Source organism: Pagrus major, chromosome 11 (genome assembly GCF_040436345.1).
Source record: "Pagrus major chromosome 11, Pma_NU_1.0".
Taxonomy (NCBI): domain Eukaryota; kingdom Metazoa; phylum Chordata; class Actinopteri; order Spariformes; family Sparidae; genus Pagrus; species Pagrus major.
Genome location: NC_133225.1, coordinates 2,073,690 through 2,094,867, shown reverse-complemented (window position 1 = coordinate 2,094,867; position 21,178 = coordinate 2,073,690). Strand labels below are relative to the sequence as shown.

At 45.9% G+C, this 21,178-nt stretch overlaps 1 protein-coding gene across 2 annotated transcripts in view; it reads left to right on the top strand.

The window, feature by feature from the left end:
* mast2 (microtubule associated serine/threonine kinase 2) overlaps positions 1 to 20,809 on the top strand; it is a 170,336-nt gene extending 149,527 nt beyond the window's left edge. For both annotated transcript variants that reach the window (XM_073476039.1, XM_073476038.1), the window contains 21 exons: positions 3,533 to 3,634; positions 6,024 to 6,156; positions 6,247 to 6,314; positions 6,435 to 6,538; positions 6,688 to 6,896; positions 6,984 to 7,122; positions 7,266 to 7,398; positions 7,522 to 7,687; positions 10,002 to 10,103; positions 10,376 to 10,498; positions 10,589 to 10,698; positions 10,857 to 11,011; positions 11,204 to 11,346; positions 11,469 to 11,642; positions 11,752 to 12,000; positions 12,211 to 12,437; positions 12,715 to 12,837; positions 12,958 to 13,094; positions 13,190 to 13,380; positions 13,565 to 14,118; positions 14,399 to 20,809. In XM_073476039.1, coding sequence (XP_073332140.1) covers positions 3,533 to 3,634; positions 6,024 to 6,156; positions 6,247 to 6,314; positions 6,435 to 6,538; positions 6,688 to 6,896; positions 6,984 to 7,122; positions 7,266 to 7,398; positions 7,522 to 7,687; positions 10,002 to 10,103; positions 10,376 to 10,498; positions 10,589 to 10,698; positions 10,857 to 11,011; positions 11,204 to 11,346; positions 11,469 to 11,642; positions 11,752 to 12,000; positions 12,211 to 12,437; positions 12,715 to 12,837; positions 12,958 to 13,094; positions 13,190 to 13,380; positions 13,565 to 14,118; positions 14,399 to 15,928 — 4,872 coding nt within the window. In that variant the 3' untranslated portion in view covers positions 15,929 to 20,809. The remainder of the gene's footprint in view (positions 1 to 3,532; positions 3,635 to 6,023; positions 6,157 to 6,246; positions 6,315 to 6,434; positions 6,539 to 6,687; positions 6,897 to 6,983; positions 7,123 to 7,265; positions 7,399 to 7,521; positions 7,688 to 10,001; positions 10,104 to 10,375; positions 10,499 to 10,588; positions 10,699 to 10,856; positions 11,012 to 11,203; positions 11,347 to 11,468; positions 11,643 to 11,751; positions 12,001 to 12,210; positions 12,438 to 12,714; positions 12,838 to 12,957; positions 13,095 to 13,189; positions 13,381 to 13,564; positions 14,119 to 14,398) is intronic.
* Positions 20,810 to 21,178: the final 369 nt, after the last annotated feature.

Below are 21,178 nucleotides of genomic sequence, written 5' to 3'. Positions count from 1 at the left end.
CTTTTCTATTCTATTCTATTTTTCGGCTATTTCGGTTCATAACATACTTAACAAATGCAGGTATTTCAGGAGGAACAACCAGAGACTTGAAAGGAGTAGCTCTCTGTACCTCCGGCTTAATCAATGTAAGAAAATCTCTTTAAAAATTTAAATAATCTGACAATAAATCTTTCATGTTCACCAACCAAAGTTTCATTCCCAAGTTTTGAAATATCAGTCTGTCTCCCCAATTCAGTGGAAGTGAGTGAGATTTCTTCTGGAGTGTTTAAATGATTTTGAAAATGACAACAGTGGCTCGTCTTTCCAGAAACAATGTCCTTGATTTTAGGTGAACTGACCCTTTAACTGTGATTCTACAAAGAAAAGCATGAAGGTGTGTTTTTCTTTGGTTTTGTTGAGCCTTCAAGTTTCTCTGTTGTGAAATATTAATGAAACAGGTTTCCCTCCATCCGTTCGCGTGTTATAATATCAGCTGTTTTTTGTGTATAAAACCGTTCGTCCTGTTATATTTTAGTTTCCATCCGTCCACTTTCTTCCTGTCTTGACATGCCTCTTTGTCCTCCTTGCTTATCCATTCCTTTATTCATCCATCCGTTCTTCCTCTCCTCGTGTCATGACCCCATTACAGAGCTCGCAGGAGGCCGACTCACCTCTCCTCCTTCTGTCCTCCTCGACTCCTGCTCTCGCCTTTTATCTCTCCTCCACCTTTACCCCCGTCTCCTCCGTCCCTCTGTGTTTCTGCACTGCTCGTCCTCTCTTCCACTCCCTCATCCATCCATGTCAGGGGGCTTTAGTGACCTCCCTGGCGGTCGCCATGGCAACCTGCATCTAGACCATCTTCTGCTGGAAACCCCTGGGAGACCCTGTTAGACCCCTGTAGGTCACCTGAGGGCAGAGAGGAGGGCGGAGTGCTAACTCGGCTCTGGTGATCCATCGTTCGCTCCGAACCCTTCAGCTTGTTTATCAGACTCAGAAACAGCCACAAACAACTGGTTTTAATTGGCTCTCAGCTCGACTCAGGTGGACGCCTCACCTGCTCTGAGAGAGTGATGAGTGCGATACAACAGGTGACGTCACCTCCGTCTCAATCATGTGTAAGCCTGCAAACGAACACATGTGGCTGAATCTCCTGGAGTGTCGCGGTGTTAAAATAATGAGTACAAATATTTTCACCTTAACATAACATTCAGCACTGACCAGCCAATGAGATAAGTGCTTCCTGTTGAGTTTTTCAGTGTAAAATACAGATACGGACAAAGAAAACAAACATCAGCCTCCTTCTTTCTGAAACTCTCCACATTGTTCCATCATCAGACCCTTTAATGACCTCATGTCCTGTGTGAAAGTCATGTTTAACCATTTAATCATTAATTTGTCACCCGTCTGTACGTGATGTAACCATGCTTGTTAATAAAAGATCATTTCTAACCTCTGTGGTTAAACCTTAACCCGTTTATTCTAAGAATATATTTCTAAATGGAGCTATCACAAAACACTGGGTGTGATACGACATGTGATCACTGCAGTTTAAAAATAAAAATCTGAATTATTGCCTACTACTCTTTCTTCTTCTTCTGCTTCTCCTTCTTCTTCTCCTTCTTCTTCTTCCTCTTCTTCCATATCACAGGTAGAAACCACAGTTAAGATGTAGGATTATTTACAATATACTACAAATATTACAATATAATCATATGCGCATTATTAACACAATATCAATATTTCATTTTTAAATATCACAGCAATTTTCAGATTTGCTATAATGCGACAGCCCTGACACAGATGTAGAAAAATACAGCCAGTACAACATTTACAAAATCAGAAGCAATAATACATTAAAGTGAGACATAATGAAAATTAAATAAAGTAATTTGTATTTTAAGTTAGACATTATTACGAACATTTGTTTTTTAATGTTTACACAGATTCATTGTTATATAAAAGTTTATCCTTCATTTACAGATTTCCTCGTCTAGACAACACAAGTAAAGCTTTTTCTAATAAAAAAATTTAACTACGATATACATCCACTCGTGATGAAATAGAATGTACACATTATATCAAACAGTACAAACATAAATACAAGATGAGAAAAGAAATAACTTAATTAATCCCAAAGGAAATTGAAACAGAGTTTGCTCAGAACGACAGTAACATAAAAATAAAACAAACAAAATACAGTACAGTATTAATAAAAGCTGTGAAATGAGTAAATGTTGACACCACTGCCAAATACAATAACATTTAAAAAAAAAATTACATTTAGGAAAATAAGTAAACCACGATAAAACTAGGATAGAAAATGTCGTGTATACGATGTTATTGAGAGGTTAATAAAAGGTGATTGCACATTATACAGGCAGCTGAAGCACATTTTCTTCACTGTGACCCACCAGGGAATCACTTTCACATTAGACATGCAGAGTGTACATACAGTCTGTCACACACACACACACACACACACACACACACACACACACACACACACACACTCTTACTCACACACACACACACTCTGACTGGTTAATTAGCCGCTGCACAGTGGGAGTCCGTCCCTCTGCTGTCCATTACTCACCGTTCACTGGCCTGTAGTCACCTCACACACATTCAGTCTCCTTCACACTTACATATACACACTCTAATACATATTTAGCGTGCACATACAGTACACAGACACACACACACACACACCATGGCTTCATTACAGTTATAAATAATTCAGGAGGGGGGTCAGGGCCCCCGGGCCTCATGCTTCTGTCAGCACGGCCCTGTTAGACTAACAGAGCTGTCCGGGCTTTGTTTATGAAGCAGCGCCTCCTCCTCTCTGTTAGCCCGTCTGACACATACATACAGTACATACATTATTAATACACACGTACATACATACAGCCTGCATCCATAAATACACACACATGAGACCATACATACACACACATTACCCCCCTGACAATGAGACATGTTTTACTGTGGGTGGTTTGTAATTGTTACAGCCTCCGTTTTGCGCCCACACACACACACACAGACACACACTTCCCTTCCAGCCCATTTCTTTCCGGGGATCAGTGTTTGCTCCAGATGCGTGAGCAGTCAGTTACAGTGGATTGCTGGGTAAATTGCTCTGTCTCCACACTGACAGACATTTCACGGTGGATATGAGGGAGCGAGGCGGAGGTCGTTCTGATTTAGATTACCTCTCAGGTGTCACTGCAGGAAGGACTTCACCATCCGTTTGTCCTCAAACTGCCCGTTCTGCTTTGTTTGTGAAGGACAAACACAACCAGACACATTCTCTGCACACACTCAAGGTCAAAGGCTTCACAACGATAAATGATTGAAAATATAATCAAAAATAATGAAGAGATGTTATTATGAGGGATCAGTCATCTCCCACAAAGAAGTAGTTCATTAAAACCTCATTTATGATTTGCATGTCGAGTGAAAATCTTCTCTAAAGAACATTTAAAAATAATTATTAAATATGAAGATAAAATGTTTTCTCTCATGCTAAGCTAACCTTTTTTCTCTGTGTGTCCAGGCTCACGAGCGCTCTGAGAGTGTGGAGGTTACCTTCGTCACGCAACTCGTCAGGAAGCTGATGATCATCATCGCCCGGCCAGCGCGTCTGCTGGAGTGTCTGGTGAGAGAAACACGGACGATTGTTGTCTTACAATCACCGACGGACTGACTGACCACTGTCATATTGTTGGACCAGCAGCAGACTCGTGACATTAAGTGTGAAAGTTCTGTCATGCAGGTCATCATCAAGTGTGAAACGGAGGACAAGCTTGAGTTTCTTGAAGACGTTTCACCTCTTATCTGAAAGGTTGACTGGTGGGGAGTCCCTGGAAATGTAACCTCTGTGGGGTCGTTAGCACCTGCAGAGTCATTAAGTTCTCATGGGGGTCGTTAGAAGGGAATAAGCCTTTTGGACGAGAGTCGAAGCATCTTCAAGAATCCACAGCAGGTCCAGTTGCCTCGTTTTAACACTTCGACACTCGTGTGACAAGTGTTTCACATTTTTACTTTAGTTTTAATAATCAGAGACAAAGCACAGTTACTCAAGTACCACACGTAAAGAGTGATTTTTATATTAAGTCCTCAGTGTCTCCAGAAGGAGCTGTGTGAAGTCTGATAAATGTCCTCAATAGTGTCCCTCGAGTCAGCGTCAGTTGATGACTGCAAGTCTGAAAAGTGAGATAGAAGTGAGCTGAGCAGACGTCTGTCGCTGCTCCTCGTCTCTGCTGCAGGACAGGTGCCTGATTTTGACAAGGATGAAGAATGTGTGCTGTAAAAAAGATAATAATTCTGCTTCTGCTTCATCGATTTTAGTACTTTTTTAAACTGTCCATCGATGTTGTAGGAGTAACGACTTATACATCTGTGTTTACATTTAAAGATCCCCATTAGAAACATATGGATGTGCCTCTAGTCTTCCTGGGGTCCCGAACATTAAAATACAATGAAGACATACAATAAGAAAGTACAAACTATTTAAAAATTGGAAAACAATCAAGCAAACTGTGCAGACATGGATTACAAGCAAATACAAGAAGACCATAACACACAAAATAACATGCAGATCAGTCTGTATGTATGTGTGTTGGTGTGTGTTCATCACGTGTCGGATTGATTCATTAAAGAAAATAGTCGTGTTTTCTGAAATGTGGTAATCAGCCTCGTCCTGGTTGGTTACACAGTGAAGTCTTTGCATTTTAATCACACGCTGCACCGTGCTGTAAATTAGAGTCCGTTTGAAAGATCGCTGTGAAAAATATGAGCAGTAGTAACTGGAATAGCTTTTTCATATTGTACCGCTCCACTCCATGCGTGGTTAATAAACAATTTAGAGCTTCCTGCTCCCTGGTGTGAGATGATTCAACGGCAGCAATTCATTTACGGACTTCCTCCGAGGATTTTAAATCAGCCTAATGTACACACACACACATTAACTCCTCTCAGCTTGTAGGGCAGGGTTTACACATGAATTGCAGTTTGGGCGCCATTTGGAGCAGATCTGGGCTCAAACGGGTGAATCCAACCTGGTGTAGCCAAGAAATGAGACAAGGAGCGAGACAGAGAAGAGGCGAGAAAAGATAAGGACAGAGTGGAAAAAAAACAAGTGTAGGAGACAGAGGGGTAATTGGAGGGGCAGTGGAGGGTGAGGAGGAGGGAGGAGGAGGAGGAGGAGGAGGGGAAGGCGGGGAAGGCTCACCACAGTAGTTTTGACTAATCACATGCAGCTGAAGCTGTGGCACCGTACAGGATGGGTTTTTATAAATGGGAGCACACAGATAGAAGAGGGGGCAGGGAGTGTGTGTTCACATGAATACTGTGTGTGTGTGTGTGTGTGTGTGTGTGTGTGTGTGTGTGTGTGTGTGTGTGTGTGTGTGTGTGTGTGTGTGTGTGTGTGTGTGTGTGTGTGTGTTGAAGTGTGTTGAAGAGGTAGGGTGTCATTGTCAGAGGACACTGAAGTTAAATCAGGAGTGCAAGAACAAAAAACCTCCATCCTGCTCTCAGATCGTCGTCCATCCAGTCGTCTCCCTTCACTCTGTTGTTGCTGTAGTTGCTTCTGACAAAAAACCTTCAAGACTGAACTTGAACTGGGATGAAACCAGCACTCAGTGTTTTTATCCTCATTTTACCTGAGCATGAACTCTGTTCAAACACCATTCACTCAGTGCTGCTGCTGAATGTCTGTCAGTTGGATTTATTGTGATAAGAAGGGAAAATCATTCGTAATTAGGTATTCTTAAGTTTTAATCTGGTTAAACTGGTTAAAGTTTAAGATATTCATGTTACTCTAATAATCTATCAGAATTAAATACTTGATACTCAATAAAACATTCAAGTGTTAGAAAAAGGAAAGGGTGATTTTATTTTCAGATGGACACAAACAGCCACAACTGATTAAAATCTGACATTAATACAGTTTTTTGTAAATATTCATCATTGTTAGCGTTTGGGTCGGCCATTTTTAACATCTTAAATCTGTGCCTCCTTCCTCTCCTCTGTCTCTCGCCCGGCAGGAGTTTGATCCTGAGGAGTTTTACCATTTGTTGGAAGCAGCAGAGGGCCATGCCAAGGAGGGTCAGGGCATCAAGTCCGACATCCCCCGATACATCATCAGCCAGCTGGGCCTCACCAGGGACCCCCTGGAGGGTAACACCACCTCAGAATCAACATTTATTTTAATTGTCATTGCTTTTTTTTATACATGTCCTGTTCTAACTGACACTGGTGTCTCTGTAGAAATGGCCCAGCTGAGCAGCTATGACAGCGGGAACCCAGAAACACCAGAGACGGACGACTCAGTGGATGTGAGTACAATCATCAATCAGAACTGTCCATCTGCAAAAAATGAAATGTTACTTAGTGCACACAGAAATATTTTTTTCCATCTCTGTATTGATCATAAACCTGCTCTCTGTGTATTTCAGAGTCAGGTAACGACCGTCCCAGCAGCTCCACCGCAGACTAAAACCAAAACGCCTCGAGAGGAAGACTTTGAAAACATCAAGCTCATCAGTAACGGAGCCTACGGGTAAAAGAGATTTAGATTTACATCTTTGATATTCTGATAAAAACACATAACTGCTGCATGAAACGAATAACACAACAGCTGAAGTCAATGTGTTGAATTAAAGTTTCTGATCCATACATGTTCTGACTGAAATCTGTCTTCCTGTGTAGCGCCGTGTTTCTGGTGCGTCACAAGGAGACCCGGCAGCGTTTCGCCATGAAGAAGATCAACAAGCAGAACCTGATCCTGAGGAACCAGATCCAACAGGCCTTCGTGGAGCGAGACATCCTCACGTTCGCCGAGAACCCGTTTGTCGTCTCCATGTTCTGCTCCTTTGAGACCAGGAGACACCTCTGCATGGTGATGGAGTACGTGGAGGGTAAGATCGTTATCATTACGTTATCATAAAGTTTATTATCAGTAGCAGTCTCTGTGTTGTGTTTAATATCGTTACTCTCCTCTGCAGGCGGAGACTGCGCCACGCTGCTGAAGAATATCGGAGCTTTGCCGGTCGACATGGCTCGTATGTACTTTGCAGAGACCGTCCTCGCGTTAGAGTATCTTCACAACTACGGCATCGTACACAGAGACCTCAAACCTGACAAGTAAGAAACACACACACTCCAGGTTAAATCCACTTTCACTGCATACAGTTACTGAATATCTACCGTAGTTATCTTTAGGTAAAAAATAAAGTTGAAAAATTAAACAGTATTTGAGCTCAACCCTTTGATATTCTCTGCTGCAGTCTTCTCATCACCTCCATGGGACACATCAAGCTGACAGACTTCGGTCTGTCAAAGATCGGTTTGATGAGTTTGACCACAAACTTGTATGAAGGACACATCGAGAAAGACACCAGAGAGTTCCTCGACAAACAGGTACCAGCTCACGTCTTTACCTTCCACCACGTTTTGTCGTGGCCCTAAATGATGAAATATTGTTCTTTTTTTCAGTTATAATGCAGTAAAAAGCTGATTTCCTGTTTGTTGCTGCCTCTTCAGGTGTGCGGCACTCCAGAGTACATCGCCCCAGAGGTGATCCTGCGTCAGGGCTACGGGAAGCCGGTGGACTGGTGGGCGATGGGAGTCATCCTGTACGAGTTCCTGGTGGGCTGCGCTCCTTTCTTTGGAGACACACCAGAGGAGCTGTTTGGTCAGGTCATCAGTGGTGAGTAGCAGTGCTGAAACTACAGCCTAACAACAGCTCTGCTTTGTTTACAATACAGCTCATATTTTTGAAGTCAGTTTAGATTACAATTTACTTACTAGCATCATTGTAGAAAATCTAGAAACTCTAAGATAAAAGAAGTTTTGTATATATTAGATGTATGAATCATCCAGTTTCTTATAACTTCACTCAAGAATAGTCTGTAACTGACTGATACAAATACGTTACCGACAATCTAGCATGTTAACACTTAGCCTGCCACACGGGGGAGCCTGCGTTAAGCCCAAATCAATGTTGCTTCACCACTTTCTTGGGCAAAAAAGACCAGCTTAACCTGATAATCCAATCCAGCATTTGATGAGCTGCCAGTCAAGAAGAAGACAACAGAAAATACATTCCTGATTGAACGACTTTCCTTTAATCTTTGTTTTTTTAAAGTGCAGTCGAGCATCTGAATATAATTCTCATCAAATAGCCATAAAAAGTAGAAGCTGAAAGACATCGATTGAAGGAGTCACAAGTCGAACCCGTTGATGTAAAACTTCTGATTAAATAAAGCTGAATGCACCTGAACTGTACAATCACTGCTCCTCTCTTTAAAAGTGCATTAGTGCATGGATTTTTACACCAATAATAATTCTCCAGACAGACGTGGTAGACAAATTAAAACAAGACCCAGAACGAATCGTTGGAGTTGTCCGACGTCACCGTGTGCAGAATACAAACACATTGTTGTGCAGAAAAAAGAGCCGAGAGCAAAATGTTAATGTTTTCTTCTAATGTTGACCAAACGCTTAAACATGGAAGTCGTCTAGTTCCTGCGTCGTTCCAGTTTGTCTGTATTTCATTGAGACCGTTTAATGTTGGCCTTCAGCACGACAGAAGTGAAATCATCAGAGACGGACAGATAGAGACGTTACTCTGAAGGAATAAAATCAATTATGATTTCTCTCCTGCGATCTCTGCTCCTCTGAATTCTCTTTGATGAAAGGGCGAGTCAATGATCATAAACCTGTATTGATCCCCTGCATGTCTCTTTTATGACCGTCTCTCCGTATTGATGCACTGTGCTTATAAAGAGCTGAGAGCCTCGACTGCGTTCTGTGTTTTTATGTCTGCAGGATGTTTGTAGAGCAGCAGGTTGTCGTGCAGGAAATATAAACAGAAACAAGTAAAAACCGCCTGCAGTGAGATTAATTTACACAGAGACACAACACATCAGTGAGAGGGAGCAAACAAACATATCGATTACTTGAAGCCAGTGATTGAACACAAACCTAAAGGATGATTCTGATTTAGTACAACTTGGATCTTATTTTCGAAGTTATTACACGATTTAATTGCAGAGATGTGGACATTTGTGTAAACAAACCCTCAGACTCTGTCAGAGCGATGACGTCGTGTTGTGGTGAGCAGCAAAACTCTGGTGGAGCAAAGACACACAACAGCCGTCACATCACATTCAAAACATGTTTCATGAGGAATTTAAATGTTTAAATATTCCAGTTTTTTCTCACATAACACTGTTTAGTTGTGTCACATATGATTGTTTTAAGTTGTTTATGTGTGCTCTGACAGTATGTAACTGTGGTACCGTTTCTCACACTGCTGTTCTGACCCGGTCTCACGTGTGAAGGAGGAAATATCTCAAGAGCTTAAATAAATCAGTGTTCAGTGTTGGGATGGTTACTTTTGAAATGTTCCTCATCAAAGTAATGTAACTTACTACTTTTGATAACTTTTCCTGTCTAACAAATGTTAAACTGGACAGTAGAGCTAAAAAAAATTGGTACAAACATCAATTTAAACCAGACACTGTAAACATCAGAGTACTCGACATGAATTACTGTCAAACTCTTAAAAGGCGTCTGTCCACTAGCAATAATTTGGCATAAATGGAGATTAAACATTAATCTGTAGCCTACTGGACAGGCAGGAAGCAAAATACAGAGTCAGATTACATCTTGAACACACATAAATAACATTGTGTGGCAGCAGATGTGACTGAATTTACCTGAGGATGTTTCCTCAGATTTGACATCAATCATTTCCATGTTAGCAGCATTTTCACCGACAGTAAAGAAGATTAAATGATGTTAGAGCCCTTTTTTTGACCTAAAAGGAGAATATTATTGAATTTTTTAGCACTGAAAGGCACTTTTATCTGACGACATGGCGACCCGCTCTGACGTGGTCGTCTGGTTCCAGACAAACAGACTCAAAAATACAAATTTCTTATTTATGCTCTCACGGATAAAGACGACTACAGTGTGTGGTGTGACAATAAAGACCTGTGTGTTTTACTCTGTGTTAGATGAGATCATCTGGCCGGAGGAGGATGAAGCTCTGCCTCAGGAGGCTCAGGACCTCATCACCAAACTGCTGAGACAAAACCCTCTGGAGAGACTGGGCACAGGTAACACACACACACACACGTTTCAGTCGCCCTCGTGTGTTTGTACTGTGTTTCCTCAGCAGTCAGGATGTGTTCTGATGTTTTGTGGACCGCTCTTTGCATTTGACGTTTTCTTTACACTCTGAATTTTGAGGTGTTTTTGCCCGAAGCTGCTCAGATCTGATCCTGTAGTTGCTGATATCTTTTCTTATGTTTCCTCTCTGTTCCTTCACTTTGGTCCCTGCTGTTCTCCACCGCTCTCCGTCTCCTCCGTCGCTCCTTCATCTCCACAGGAAGTGCCTTTGAGGTGAAGCAGCACCAGTTCTTCACAGAGCTGGACTGGAACAGCCTGCTGAGGCAGAAAGCCGAGTTCATTCCCCAGCTGGAGTCTGAGGACGACACCAGCTACTTTGACAGTACGTCCTCTGACCGCTTCATCCAAACATCTCCACCTCTCTGAAAGTCCTACAACCTAATCACAGTGTGTCTCTCTCATCTCATCTCAGCTCGATCTGATCGGTACCACCATGTGGACTCAGAAGAAGAGGACGACACCAACGACGACGAACACGTGGAGATTCGACAGTTCTCCTCCTGCTCGCCTCGATTCAGCAAGGTACACACAAACCAGAATACAAAAATTCAGATTCACGTGACAGTTTGACAGTTTACCGTCTGCTGGGAGCCATGAATCTTTGGAGAGACAGGTCCAACTCAAACTTTGCTGTAAGGTTGCGTCAAATGTTGCATCACGTGGGATTTGTTGTTGTGCAGGTGTACAGCAGTATGGAGCGTCTGTCTCTACACGAGGAGAAGAGGACTCCTCCACCCACCAAACGCAGCCTCAGTGAGGAGGGAGGAGATCGACTCGACAGCCTGAGCGGACTCAAGTCCAGAGATCGATCGTGGCTGGTGGGATCTCCAGAGATGTGAGTTCTTCACCTCCATACAACCACACAGCCTGTATCTCTAGTTTCTCTCATATTTAATGTCCATATTGGCTTTTATAACATGGACACTTGATAAACAAACAAAGGACGCTGTGTGTATTTTTCAGTTTTTCTACATGTGATCTTGTCTTTTGGTTGTATTTGTTGCTTTACTGTGTTTTTCCTCCACAGCCTGCGGAAGCGCCTGTCTGTCTCAGAGTCGTCCCACACAGAGAGCGACTCCAGCCCACCGCTGACGGTCCGGAGACGCTGCTGTTCAGCCATCATTGAGATGCCACGCTTCGCCATCTCCTCAGAGGAAGAGGGAGGTCAAGGTAAAAACACAGGAAGGATATTCTGATGGCCTGCAGTCACTCGCTGTACGGAGGAAACCGACCTTCATGTTGGCCCAGAAATAAAATAAAGTTTTTTGTTGTTGTTGGTCTCTCCGGTGCAGCTGGAAGTCGTAAGAGCCCCAGCCTGTTGGGTCCGAGCACAGTGAGGGGCCCGCGGAGTGAGGAGCTGCCCCTCGCCATCCCAGAGCTCCCAGTGGAGAGAGAGCTGAAGCTGGATGAGTCTCCCACCACACCGAGCTCCACCTCCAGTCAGCTGAGCAAGGCTACGCTCACACGTCAGTAACAAACACAGCGCAGAGTCACAGGGATCATAGACCAACACGAGACAAAGCTACAAATGTTGAAAACCCTTTACTGAGCTCCTTCTCTCTCCTCTTCCTGCAGCGGGCAGCTCAGGTGACGTGTGTGACCGTGGCACCAGAGGTAACGGCAGTAACGGCGGAGCTGCTAAAGGCGTAGCCGACAGCGACTCTCCGTCTACTCCGAGAGCCATCAGCGACCTGGCGGCTCGCAGGGCTCGCCATCGGCTGCTGTCTGGAGACGACAAACACACAACTACACCGAGCTCCAGACCGCTCAACAAGGTCATCAAGTCTGCCTCGGCCACCACGCTGTCGCTGATGATCCCTGCAGGTCAGTGTGTTGGATCCTGGGTTCTGTGTTCTGTGCATGAATCTGATGATTAGATGTCATTTAAGACATTAGAGACAGTAGAAAAGTATAAATGACAAATAAAACAGACCACAAAGAGGCATTAAATGTGATCCTGGCCCGACAAGAACAAAGATCCGATTGTATGTAAAATACTCCACTCACAAATATCCGTTATCTGTCTGTTCCTAGACCACCACGGAGCCTCTCCATTGGCCAGCCCAATGTCGCCCCACTCACTGTCGTCCAACCCGTCCTCAAGAGACTCGTCCCCAAGCAGAGACCTCTCTCCGGCCGTGAGCAGCGTCAAACCCGCCATCGTGATCCACCGGGCGGGCAAGAAGTACGGCTTCACCCTGAGAGCCATCAGAGTTTACATGGGAGACTCCGACATCTACACTGTCCACCACATGGTCTGGGTGAGTCCCACCGAGACACACTGATGATGACAGATGTGTGTTTACTGTGACTGCTTGAAAAGTTTGAGGTTTCAGGCTCACAAGCATTAATTTAAGAAAGTTTTTTGTCTTTATTGTAACACACGTAGTTCAGTGTCACTGCGTGGTCAGTCGTGCCTCTGTAGCTACAGTAGACCGGGATTCTTGTTGTTGACAGAAGATGGCAGTAAACAACAGTTAAATACATCTTCTTTGTCTTCTGTCTTTCTGCTCACCGTCTCTCTCTGCTCTCCCTCAGCACGTAGAGGAGGGAGGTCCGGCTCACGACGCCGGGCTGAGGGAGGGAGACCTGATCACCCAAGTCAACGGAGAGCCGGTCCACGGTCTGGTCCACACAGAGGTGGTGGAGCTCATACTGAAGGTTTGTAAAACTCACTGATGAACAGACGCAGAGAAGTTTAACATAAAAACCTGTAAAATATCTCAGTGAGCTGGAACTGAAATAAGAAATTGAATCACATTTTTGTCTGTCGTCCCTCAGAGCGGAGCCAAAGTCTCCATCTCCGCCACCCCGTTTGAAAACACGTCCATCAAGGTCGGCCCAGCCCGGAAGACGGGCCACAAATCCAAGATGGCGAGACGCAACAAGAAGACCAAGACCAAGGAGGGACAGGACAGGTGGGACAGACGCTCCTGTGTTACATCAGACACTCTCTGTGTGTGTATTCAGTGTGTGGACTCATGGAGTGTGTTGTCCTGTGTTGTCTCTCCAGCACTAAGAAGAGGACGTCTCTGTTCAGGAAGATCACCAAGCAGGCGTCTCTCCTCCACACCAGTCGCAGTCTGTCCTCTCTGAACCGCTCCCTCTCCTCGGGGGAGAGCGGCCCCGGCTCGCCCACGCACAACCTGTCACCACGGAGCCCGACGCAGGGCTACAGGTCCACGCCAGACTCCGCCCACTCAGGTGAGACACGCGCTCAACTGGACTGTAATCATCAAGTATTAACATGTATTCAGTGGACCAATGACATTCACCAATGGCTGTGGTCGTTGTTGTTGTTGTTGTTGTTGTTGTTGTTTATCACATTCACAAGCTTCATACATATTAACTGAATATATTATTAATGTACTTCCTCTCTGCCCGTCAGTTGGTGGGAACTCATCTCAGAGCAGCTCTCCCAGCTCCAGCGTCCCGAACTCCCCGGCGAGCTCGGGCCACATCCGGCCCAGCTCGCTGCACGGCCTCGCCCCGAAGCTCCAGCGCCAGTACCGCTCACCCCGACGCAAGTCTGCCGGGAACATCCCCCTCTCCCCCCTGGCCCGCACACCCTCGCCCACCCCTCAGAGCAGCTCGCCGCAGCGCTCGCCCTCCCCGCTGCCCAGCCACGCTCTGGGACAGTCTGCAGTGGGTCAGTCGTTCCCTGTGAAGCTCCACTCGTCCCCTCCCCTGGTGAGGCAGATATCCAGGCCCAAGAGCGCAGAGCCTCCGCGGTCTCCGCTCCTCAAGAGGGTGCAGTCGGCTGAGAAACTGGCCTCCTCCCTCTCTAACCCCCCCTCGTCTCCCTCCGGGGTGGCAGCAGCAGGGGAGAAGAAGATGGCGGTGGGAGCAGCTGTAGGGAGCCGCAAGCACAGTCTGGACATCTCACACTCCGAGTTTAAGAAGGAGATTCTGCAGAGAGAGCCGAGCCTGCAGAGTCTTCAGGTACAAGTTTATTACTCACTTACTAAATATAAGAAATAAACTAAGAACAGGTCAAATTATCTACCAGTGCATGAGATGAGTTTACTTTACAAGAGATCTTGAAATCGGCTCTTTCAGCCTCAAAATAAATACGTGTTGAAAATAAAAAGTGTTTGAAATAAGTGAAAATTACACTACATGTCAGCAAATCTTGATTGAAGTATTTACTGTGCATATTGCTGGATTTGTGTTTGGTTCCGTATTGTAACAATATTCTGTCTTCTTCCTCACTGACCTTCAGGAGTCAGCCAGTGAGGGTCTGCTGTCCTCAGCGGGACGCGGCGTGGAGAAAGGCAGCCTGCAGAAACACTCCTCCTCATCCAGGAAGCTGGGGCGGCAGGAAGGGGACGGCACCCTCGGCTCCGTGTCCGGCTCGCTGGGTCTCGCCCCCGGGAAGAGCAAGCTGAAGGACAAACTGTCCGCCATCCGGCAGGACAGAGCCGAGCGGAGGGAGTCACTGCAGAAACAAGACGCCATCCACGAGGTCGATTCATCCGAGGACGAGACAGACGAGGGCTCAGAGGACAGCCAGGATGGACGCAGGGGGACAACCTTCACCCCTCCTCCCCTGCTGAGGCCCACCACTGTGAGGACCGGTCCTGGAGGCACACTGCCGTCCCTCTGCCTCTCCCCCTGCACCCCTCATGCCACGTTCTCCCACACAGGGCCCTCGCAGGTAGGCCGGCCCACTCCCTCACACAGCCTCCCCTCTGTCTCAGAGACCAAGCCTGGTCAGAGCACCTCCTCTCCGGGAGTGAAAGACGCAAAGTTGGCCTCATCCACAGAAGACAGTGCAAGACAAGAGAGGAAGGTTCTGGGGCCGAGCGGTGCCACGAAACCCACTCAGGGTCCCCTCCCCTTCTCCACCCCAGGCAGTGCATTCATCTCAGTCAGCAAGGACACTTTCCTCAAACCAGCTCCTCCACAGGACTCAAAGAGTCTCCGGGGGAAAGCTGCACCATCAGAGCCCAGGGCAGAGGACCAAACCCTGGACAGCCCAAGAACCACAGTCCCCTGTACCACCATCACCACTAACACTACGGACTGCAGAGCCACCACGAGCACCACAGACTCCAGAACCACCACCAGTACTACAGACTGTCAGACCCCTGACGGCCAGGAGACGCCCCGCGCTTCCTGCTCCTCTCCCGGCATCCCAAAGGAGAAGAAGGAGGCTGACAACCGGAGACTGTGTCTCGCAGCTGCTGCTGCAAGTCTGAGCGCGTCGTCCTCCTCACCCTCCTCCAGCTCCACCTCCCCGGTTCCAGTCGCTGAGAGTGGCATGGACAGAGTAGTGTCCCAGCTTGCAACAGTAGCTAAGAGTGTTCTGGGCCCAGTGAAACTGAGCACTGCTGTGGACAAGAGCCAGAAGGATCAGAAACCATCCAGAGGTGGCACCCCAGACGTCCCACCACTGACTGACCCCCTCTCAGTTCCCTCTAAACAGCTGCCAGCCCTTCAGTCACCAACCAGACAGAAACCTGAGCGAGTTGCTTCACCGACTGCCGCTCAGAGGTCGACCAAATCCACCACCCAGAAAGACTGCGCAGCCCCGGCGCCGTCAGAACGTCCCACATCAGGGTCTGCAGGCAGGGAGAGCGCCACCACGTCTGCGTCTGCACAGCGGCCGGGTTCAACCGCTCAGCCTGCCCTCAACACGACCCCCAGCTCCTCTGCAGCATCTGAGCCACAACGCAAGACGACGACTGCCGGCGCCAGCGCCGCGTCCGCCTCCTCGCAGCAAGACAAAGCAACCAGCAAGAAGACGTAGCAGCAAAGACCCAGAACAAAATGTACAGTCACACCGCTCAGTGCTGGCTCGAGGTTTTAACACTCACACAAACTGCATGTCTGGAAGAAAACATATTAGTTACTTCGCACTAATCAGAGAGTTTGACTTTCAGAGAGGAAGGACGGTGTAGAGGGAGACACAGAGCCCACAGATGTGGTCGTCCTAGCTCCATTCCAGCTGTTCTGTGCTCTTAACGTTCATGTGAGTTATTTTGGTGTCCTGACTCTTTGGTTCCTGCTTTCAGACTAAATGCCACGAAGAGTTGGTGTTGTTTCTCTTTCTGCAAAAAATGTACAGGGGCGGAAATAAAGAGCTCAGCGGTCCACGAACTGGCTCATGATGCCGCCTCATTAGTTTTCACCTGGCAGAGCCTAACGCATGTTCCTCAAACAGATCAGGACGAGCCTCACCGCACACACTCTCCTCCTCCTCCCATCCCTCCTCTGCTAACAACATCCACTCAGCCATGACTGCAGAAAGATTGTATCTCAGCAATAAAGTGCAGCGTATGTTTAGCAATCTGTGTAAACGCGTTACAGACTAAATCTGCACCGTCAATGTACACTCAGCACCCAGATAACTGGGCCAAATTAAATTCTCCTCTCGCTGTCGTCCCCGGTGATCTGATACTGCAGGTCTGTTGCAGGGGAGATGTTTTCCCTGAGCGCAGGCTGCAGGTTCGGTTCAGCAGTTTGAAGAGATTCATGTGAATGTCAGCGCAGGATTAGATTAGTGTTCGTGCTGATTTAACAAATCTGTACTCAGACGCAGAACTCCTCACCGAGCTGCACGTTAAACAGTGTTTATTGTACTGCAACATGTGTACATGCCCGCCATTTTGCAAAGTGCACCATACTTTTTGATTTTGAACATTCGTTGGCCCTTATAACAAATACCATGTCTGTTGTTAGACGTTATTTAACTGTCAGGATTTAAGAAAACTTTCCACGATCAAGCTTCATTTCTTTCCAAATTGATTTCTAAATGTTTGGAAAGTAGTGACAAAAAAGGCAAAGGAACAAGACTGTGTACATACATGTTTAAAAAGTAAAGGACTACTCATCCTATAGCACATGACCCGACTCCTCGCAGCGTAAACTGGTCGTAAACCATCTGATCACAAATCCATCAAGTCGTCAGCTGACGTGACTTTCGAGGCCGATCATCGATGTCGATGTGAATAAAACATTATTTTAAAAGAAGCTTGAAAGGATGCTGACTTGTTGCTTCTACAGCAGAGCTCACCATCGTCTCACATCCTCTCCGCTCGTGGTGCTGCTGTCTCGGATGATGACAACACTATGGCTAATAATCAACGTCCTCTACTTCACTGTTGAGCTCTAACATGTTAGCACGTTAGCATCAGCATGGTTACACATTAGACGTTGATCTTCAGTTTAAACCACCTGCAGCCCTTTCAGAGTGTTTCAGGTCCAAACACACACGTGGAAATGAAGCCACGGATCTGATCACACACTTGCACACACCTTCTCCACACTCTCATCCAAACTGAGCACGCTCAGACCGATAATTGTTCTGTTGGACCGCTGCCTCTTTATTTCCAGCCCCAGTCGGCCTCTGCAGGCCGGCCGTCGTTTTATTTGGTATCTGGACCAACTTGCTGTGTTTTGTTTTGTTTTTTTGCCTCTAATCCTGTAAAGTTATCAGACTTTACTTTGTGTAAGTGTGAGAGAGAGAGGGAGAGAGTTAATTTGTGCATGGTTATCTGTGTGTATATATAAGAATATTTAAAGTTCTGTTGTGCATCTGTTTTATACCCGGAGTGTGTTTGCGTGTGTGTGTTTTAGGATCGTTCAGGACACCCTGCTACCTGTGTACGTGTCTGTGTCGGGCGTCAGGCTTTGCACAAAAATTTTATCTCATTTGTCAAATGAAAAAGACAAAAAAATCAGTGAAAGAGGAGCCGGAGGAGCGCGTGACGGCTTGGAGCTCAGTCCTACTGTTGTAAAAACAAAGATGCAGTTTGAATCATTTCCTCCTGTTTTGTTTTCCTGATATTACACCTTTAATTTCTCCTGTGTTGTCCCGATCACACTGATTTGTACTGTACATTTTAAAGCAAGAAACAGATTTTTCGTTTTGTTTTGTTTTGTTTCACATTTTTATTCAGAACCGAGCTAACTGAATGACACCGAGCCCAGCCCTGTGTGAGTCCACTCGTGTCGTACATTTTGAACGTTTTCTGCTCCTCTGAGGGTTTTTTTTTTCCTCCTCTCGTGAGTTTAAGGTGGACTAAACCTCCTGCAGTGTTTTGTGTCTTTACTGGGCTTGTGTCACTGTCGGAGAGTTCGACCGGCCTCGGTTTAAAGGACACTGTTGACCTGAGCGTGGCGATCTGTGTTATGTTTACATGTTCTTTTTCTTTCGGTGTTTGTTCGTCGGTGGAACTTGTTGCCTGTAGCAATCAAACCTCCTCTGACAGGCGAGGATAATTACCAACACGTCGAGGTGACTGCTCGTCAAACTGTGGTGTGTTGATATTTTTAGCTGTGACGATGATGAGGTCACCTGTGACGGCGCAGAAAGGAGGAAGAGTCAGCGCACATATGTCGAAATCATCTCCGCTCTCGTCTCGTGGCGGCGCAGAAGTGTGTTAACAGGTGTGTGTCTGTGGGACGCATCAGCGGTGCGTTGAGAGGAAGCAGCTCCACGTCGTTTGAGCTGTCGACCTCCGGGATTTATCTGCAGAAAGCTTTTCGGCCAATCGGACGGCCGGGAAGCTGATGAGTAATGAGTTTGCTTCTGTGTTTGGTGGCGTCAGACTGGAACGGGAATAGTTTTGTGGATCGAGCGACCACATCTGGAGGTTTATTCAAACACGCGACCCAAACGTCTCTCCTCGTAGCGTGGTGTCAGCGTGGTGTCAAGACGGCACATTAAGAAAATCATGAGCAGAAATCCGTCTGCGGGTCTCGACGGCGAGCGTGGACAGATTCATCAGCACCGAGGACAAAACTCTGAGCGCATCCACAGTTTTGAGCCCATTTGAGTGAGAAACTAGCTTTTTCTAAGCCAGTTTCAGTTTTCCCATGCAAAGTTACGTCAGTGAGACTCATTCAGTGGTTTTAAAGACTTCAGTGCTGATTTCACAATAAAAGCTCAGAAAATCAGAATATTGTCTTTAAAGCTTGAACTAAAAGTAGAGCCGGACCAACATCATCAGCTGAAGTTCAGCTCATCACAAAAATATCAGAATCACTACAGGCCAGCGGATACAGTTCAGATTTCAGTTATTAAAGGATCCTTTTCAGAAGTGTTTCTGCTTGTGTGCTCTCAAATCCTGATTAATTGATTAATTACAGGCTAGTTGATTAAATCCTGAAAAATCGAAGTTCTGATCAATGAGATGAGATCAACTTTCCAAAGCGGTCGCTGACGACTTCAGATGAAATGTTCTGAGTTTGAATCTGTGTGTGTGTGTGTGTGTGTGTGTGTGTGTGTGTGTGTGTGTGTGTGTGTGTGTGTAATCATGCACAATCCTGTCCATCTGCTCTCAGCTGGTCGTCCTGTTAGTGCTACATGGACAGCTGCCACACACACACACACAAACAAACACATGCAGATCAATACTAGTGCCATCTAATCTAATGGTGCCAGTTACACCGCCACTACACCACTGACAGTAACACACACACACACACACACACACACACACACACCTCCTCCCGTGTGTAAAGATGATGGTCTGACCATCTGCTGGAGAGCGAAGCAAGTGTCAGTTTCCCTGGTGGAGTCATTAATCTCAAAGCCTGACCACACACACACACACACACACACACACACACACACACAGGTCAGGTTGGCCAACACAAACACTCTGCAGCCTCCCTCAGGCTCCTCAGGCTCCTCTGTTCTGTCCCAGTCCGGTCCGGTTCAGCCATCACACTCTGTTCTGAGTTTGTTCGCCCTCCAGCCTGTGTTTACCCATCATGCACCTCTGCTGCTCTGTGGCTGAGGCGCACACACACACACACACACACACACACACACTAACCATTAAACCCTGAGAGACGAGAAGTCGGATACAAACTGTGAAATCAGGATTTGAGAGTAAAAAAAGAATTTGAAGAAAACTTTCACAATAATCGACCTCCACACATCTGGATGAGTCCCAGTAACAGTCCCGTTAAGTTTTCTGCTAAAACAGCTGATAGAAACTTTGAGCAGATTTCCAAATTTAAAATGAGGGAATCCATTTTTTGAGCTTAAAACTTTGTGCATGAGCATCTGTCCTCTCAGACTTACTGCATCTTAGATTCCTGTCTGTTTCCAAACAGTTCTTGAGAACTTGCTGATGACTCTGTCCCGGCCTGATGTCAGATATCGAACCTACAGACCGATCGAAGCGTCAGTTTGTGGTTTTGTCAGTTTTGTCACTAATGAGCTTCTGTTGTTGTGTAACCGGTTCTTGTCTGCGAGGCACATGGATGATCCAAACCTGTGACTTTGTGTACGACGGGGAACGGGTCGAAGCCTTATCACCACTAACACAAACACACGCTCGCGGTTACACGAGGTCCAGCGACGTGTCGTCGTGCAGCCGGTTCAGATCGTTTCTGTCTGAGGACACAAAGAAACGACTCGTATGAACTGGACTTGTGCAGACGAGGGCGGTGTGTCCCAGCTGTGTGTTCTGTGTTTTTGTCTTTAAAGAGCGATGAAGAGGAGGAGGAAGGTTCAGCTGCGCACCATAAAAGCTTGAGGAAGATGTTAAGAGAGAGAAATCAAACATTGCTAGAGTAAAACCAGTGCAATATCTTTTTATTTTTTATTGTGGTAAAAGCATGTTGTTGTCAATCTTACCTTACAACAATAATAAAGTTTTTTTATGTAGCTTCAGTGTGTCGGCGTCCTCTTTGTGTTTTATGATGTTTTTTCTTTCACTCTGCTTTATCGTCACCTTTTATGTGGAGCATGATGCTTTTTATATTAAGGAGAGATTTCCGCAGCTGAACTCGAGTGAACACGGGAACATTAAATGATTTAAGCCAGAGCCTCCGGCTGCTGCCCAACCCGGCCTGATACACTGTAGAAACATCTCCGTCCCATCAGCTCAGTTTTATTTAAAGACTAAAAGTTTATTCCAGCATAAGTCTTATTTTGAAAGTTTTACCAGTAATATTAAGGAGGACTCTTCATGTTAATTGTATTAGTTGAGATGCAGGAACAGCATCAAACATGTTGAAGATATATTTTCATTAATTATGT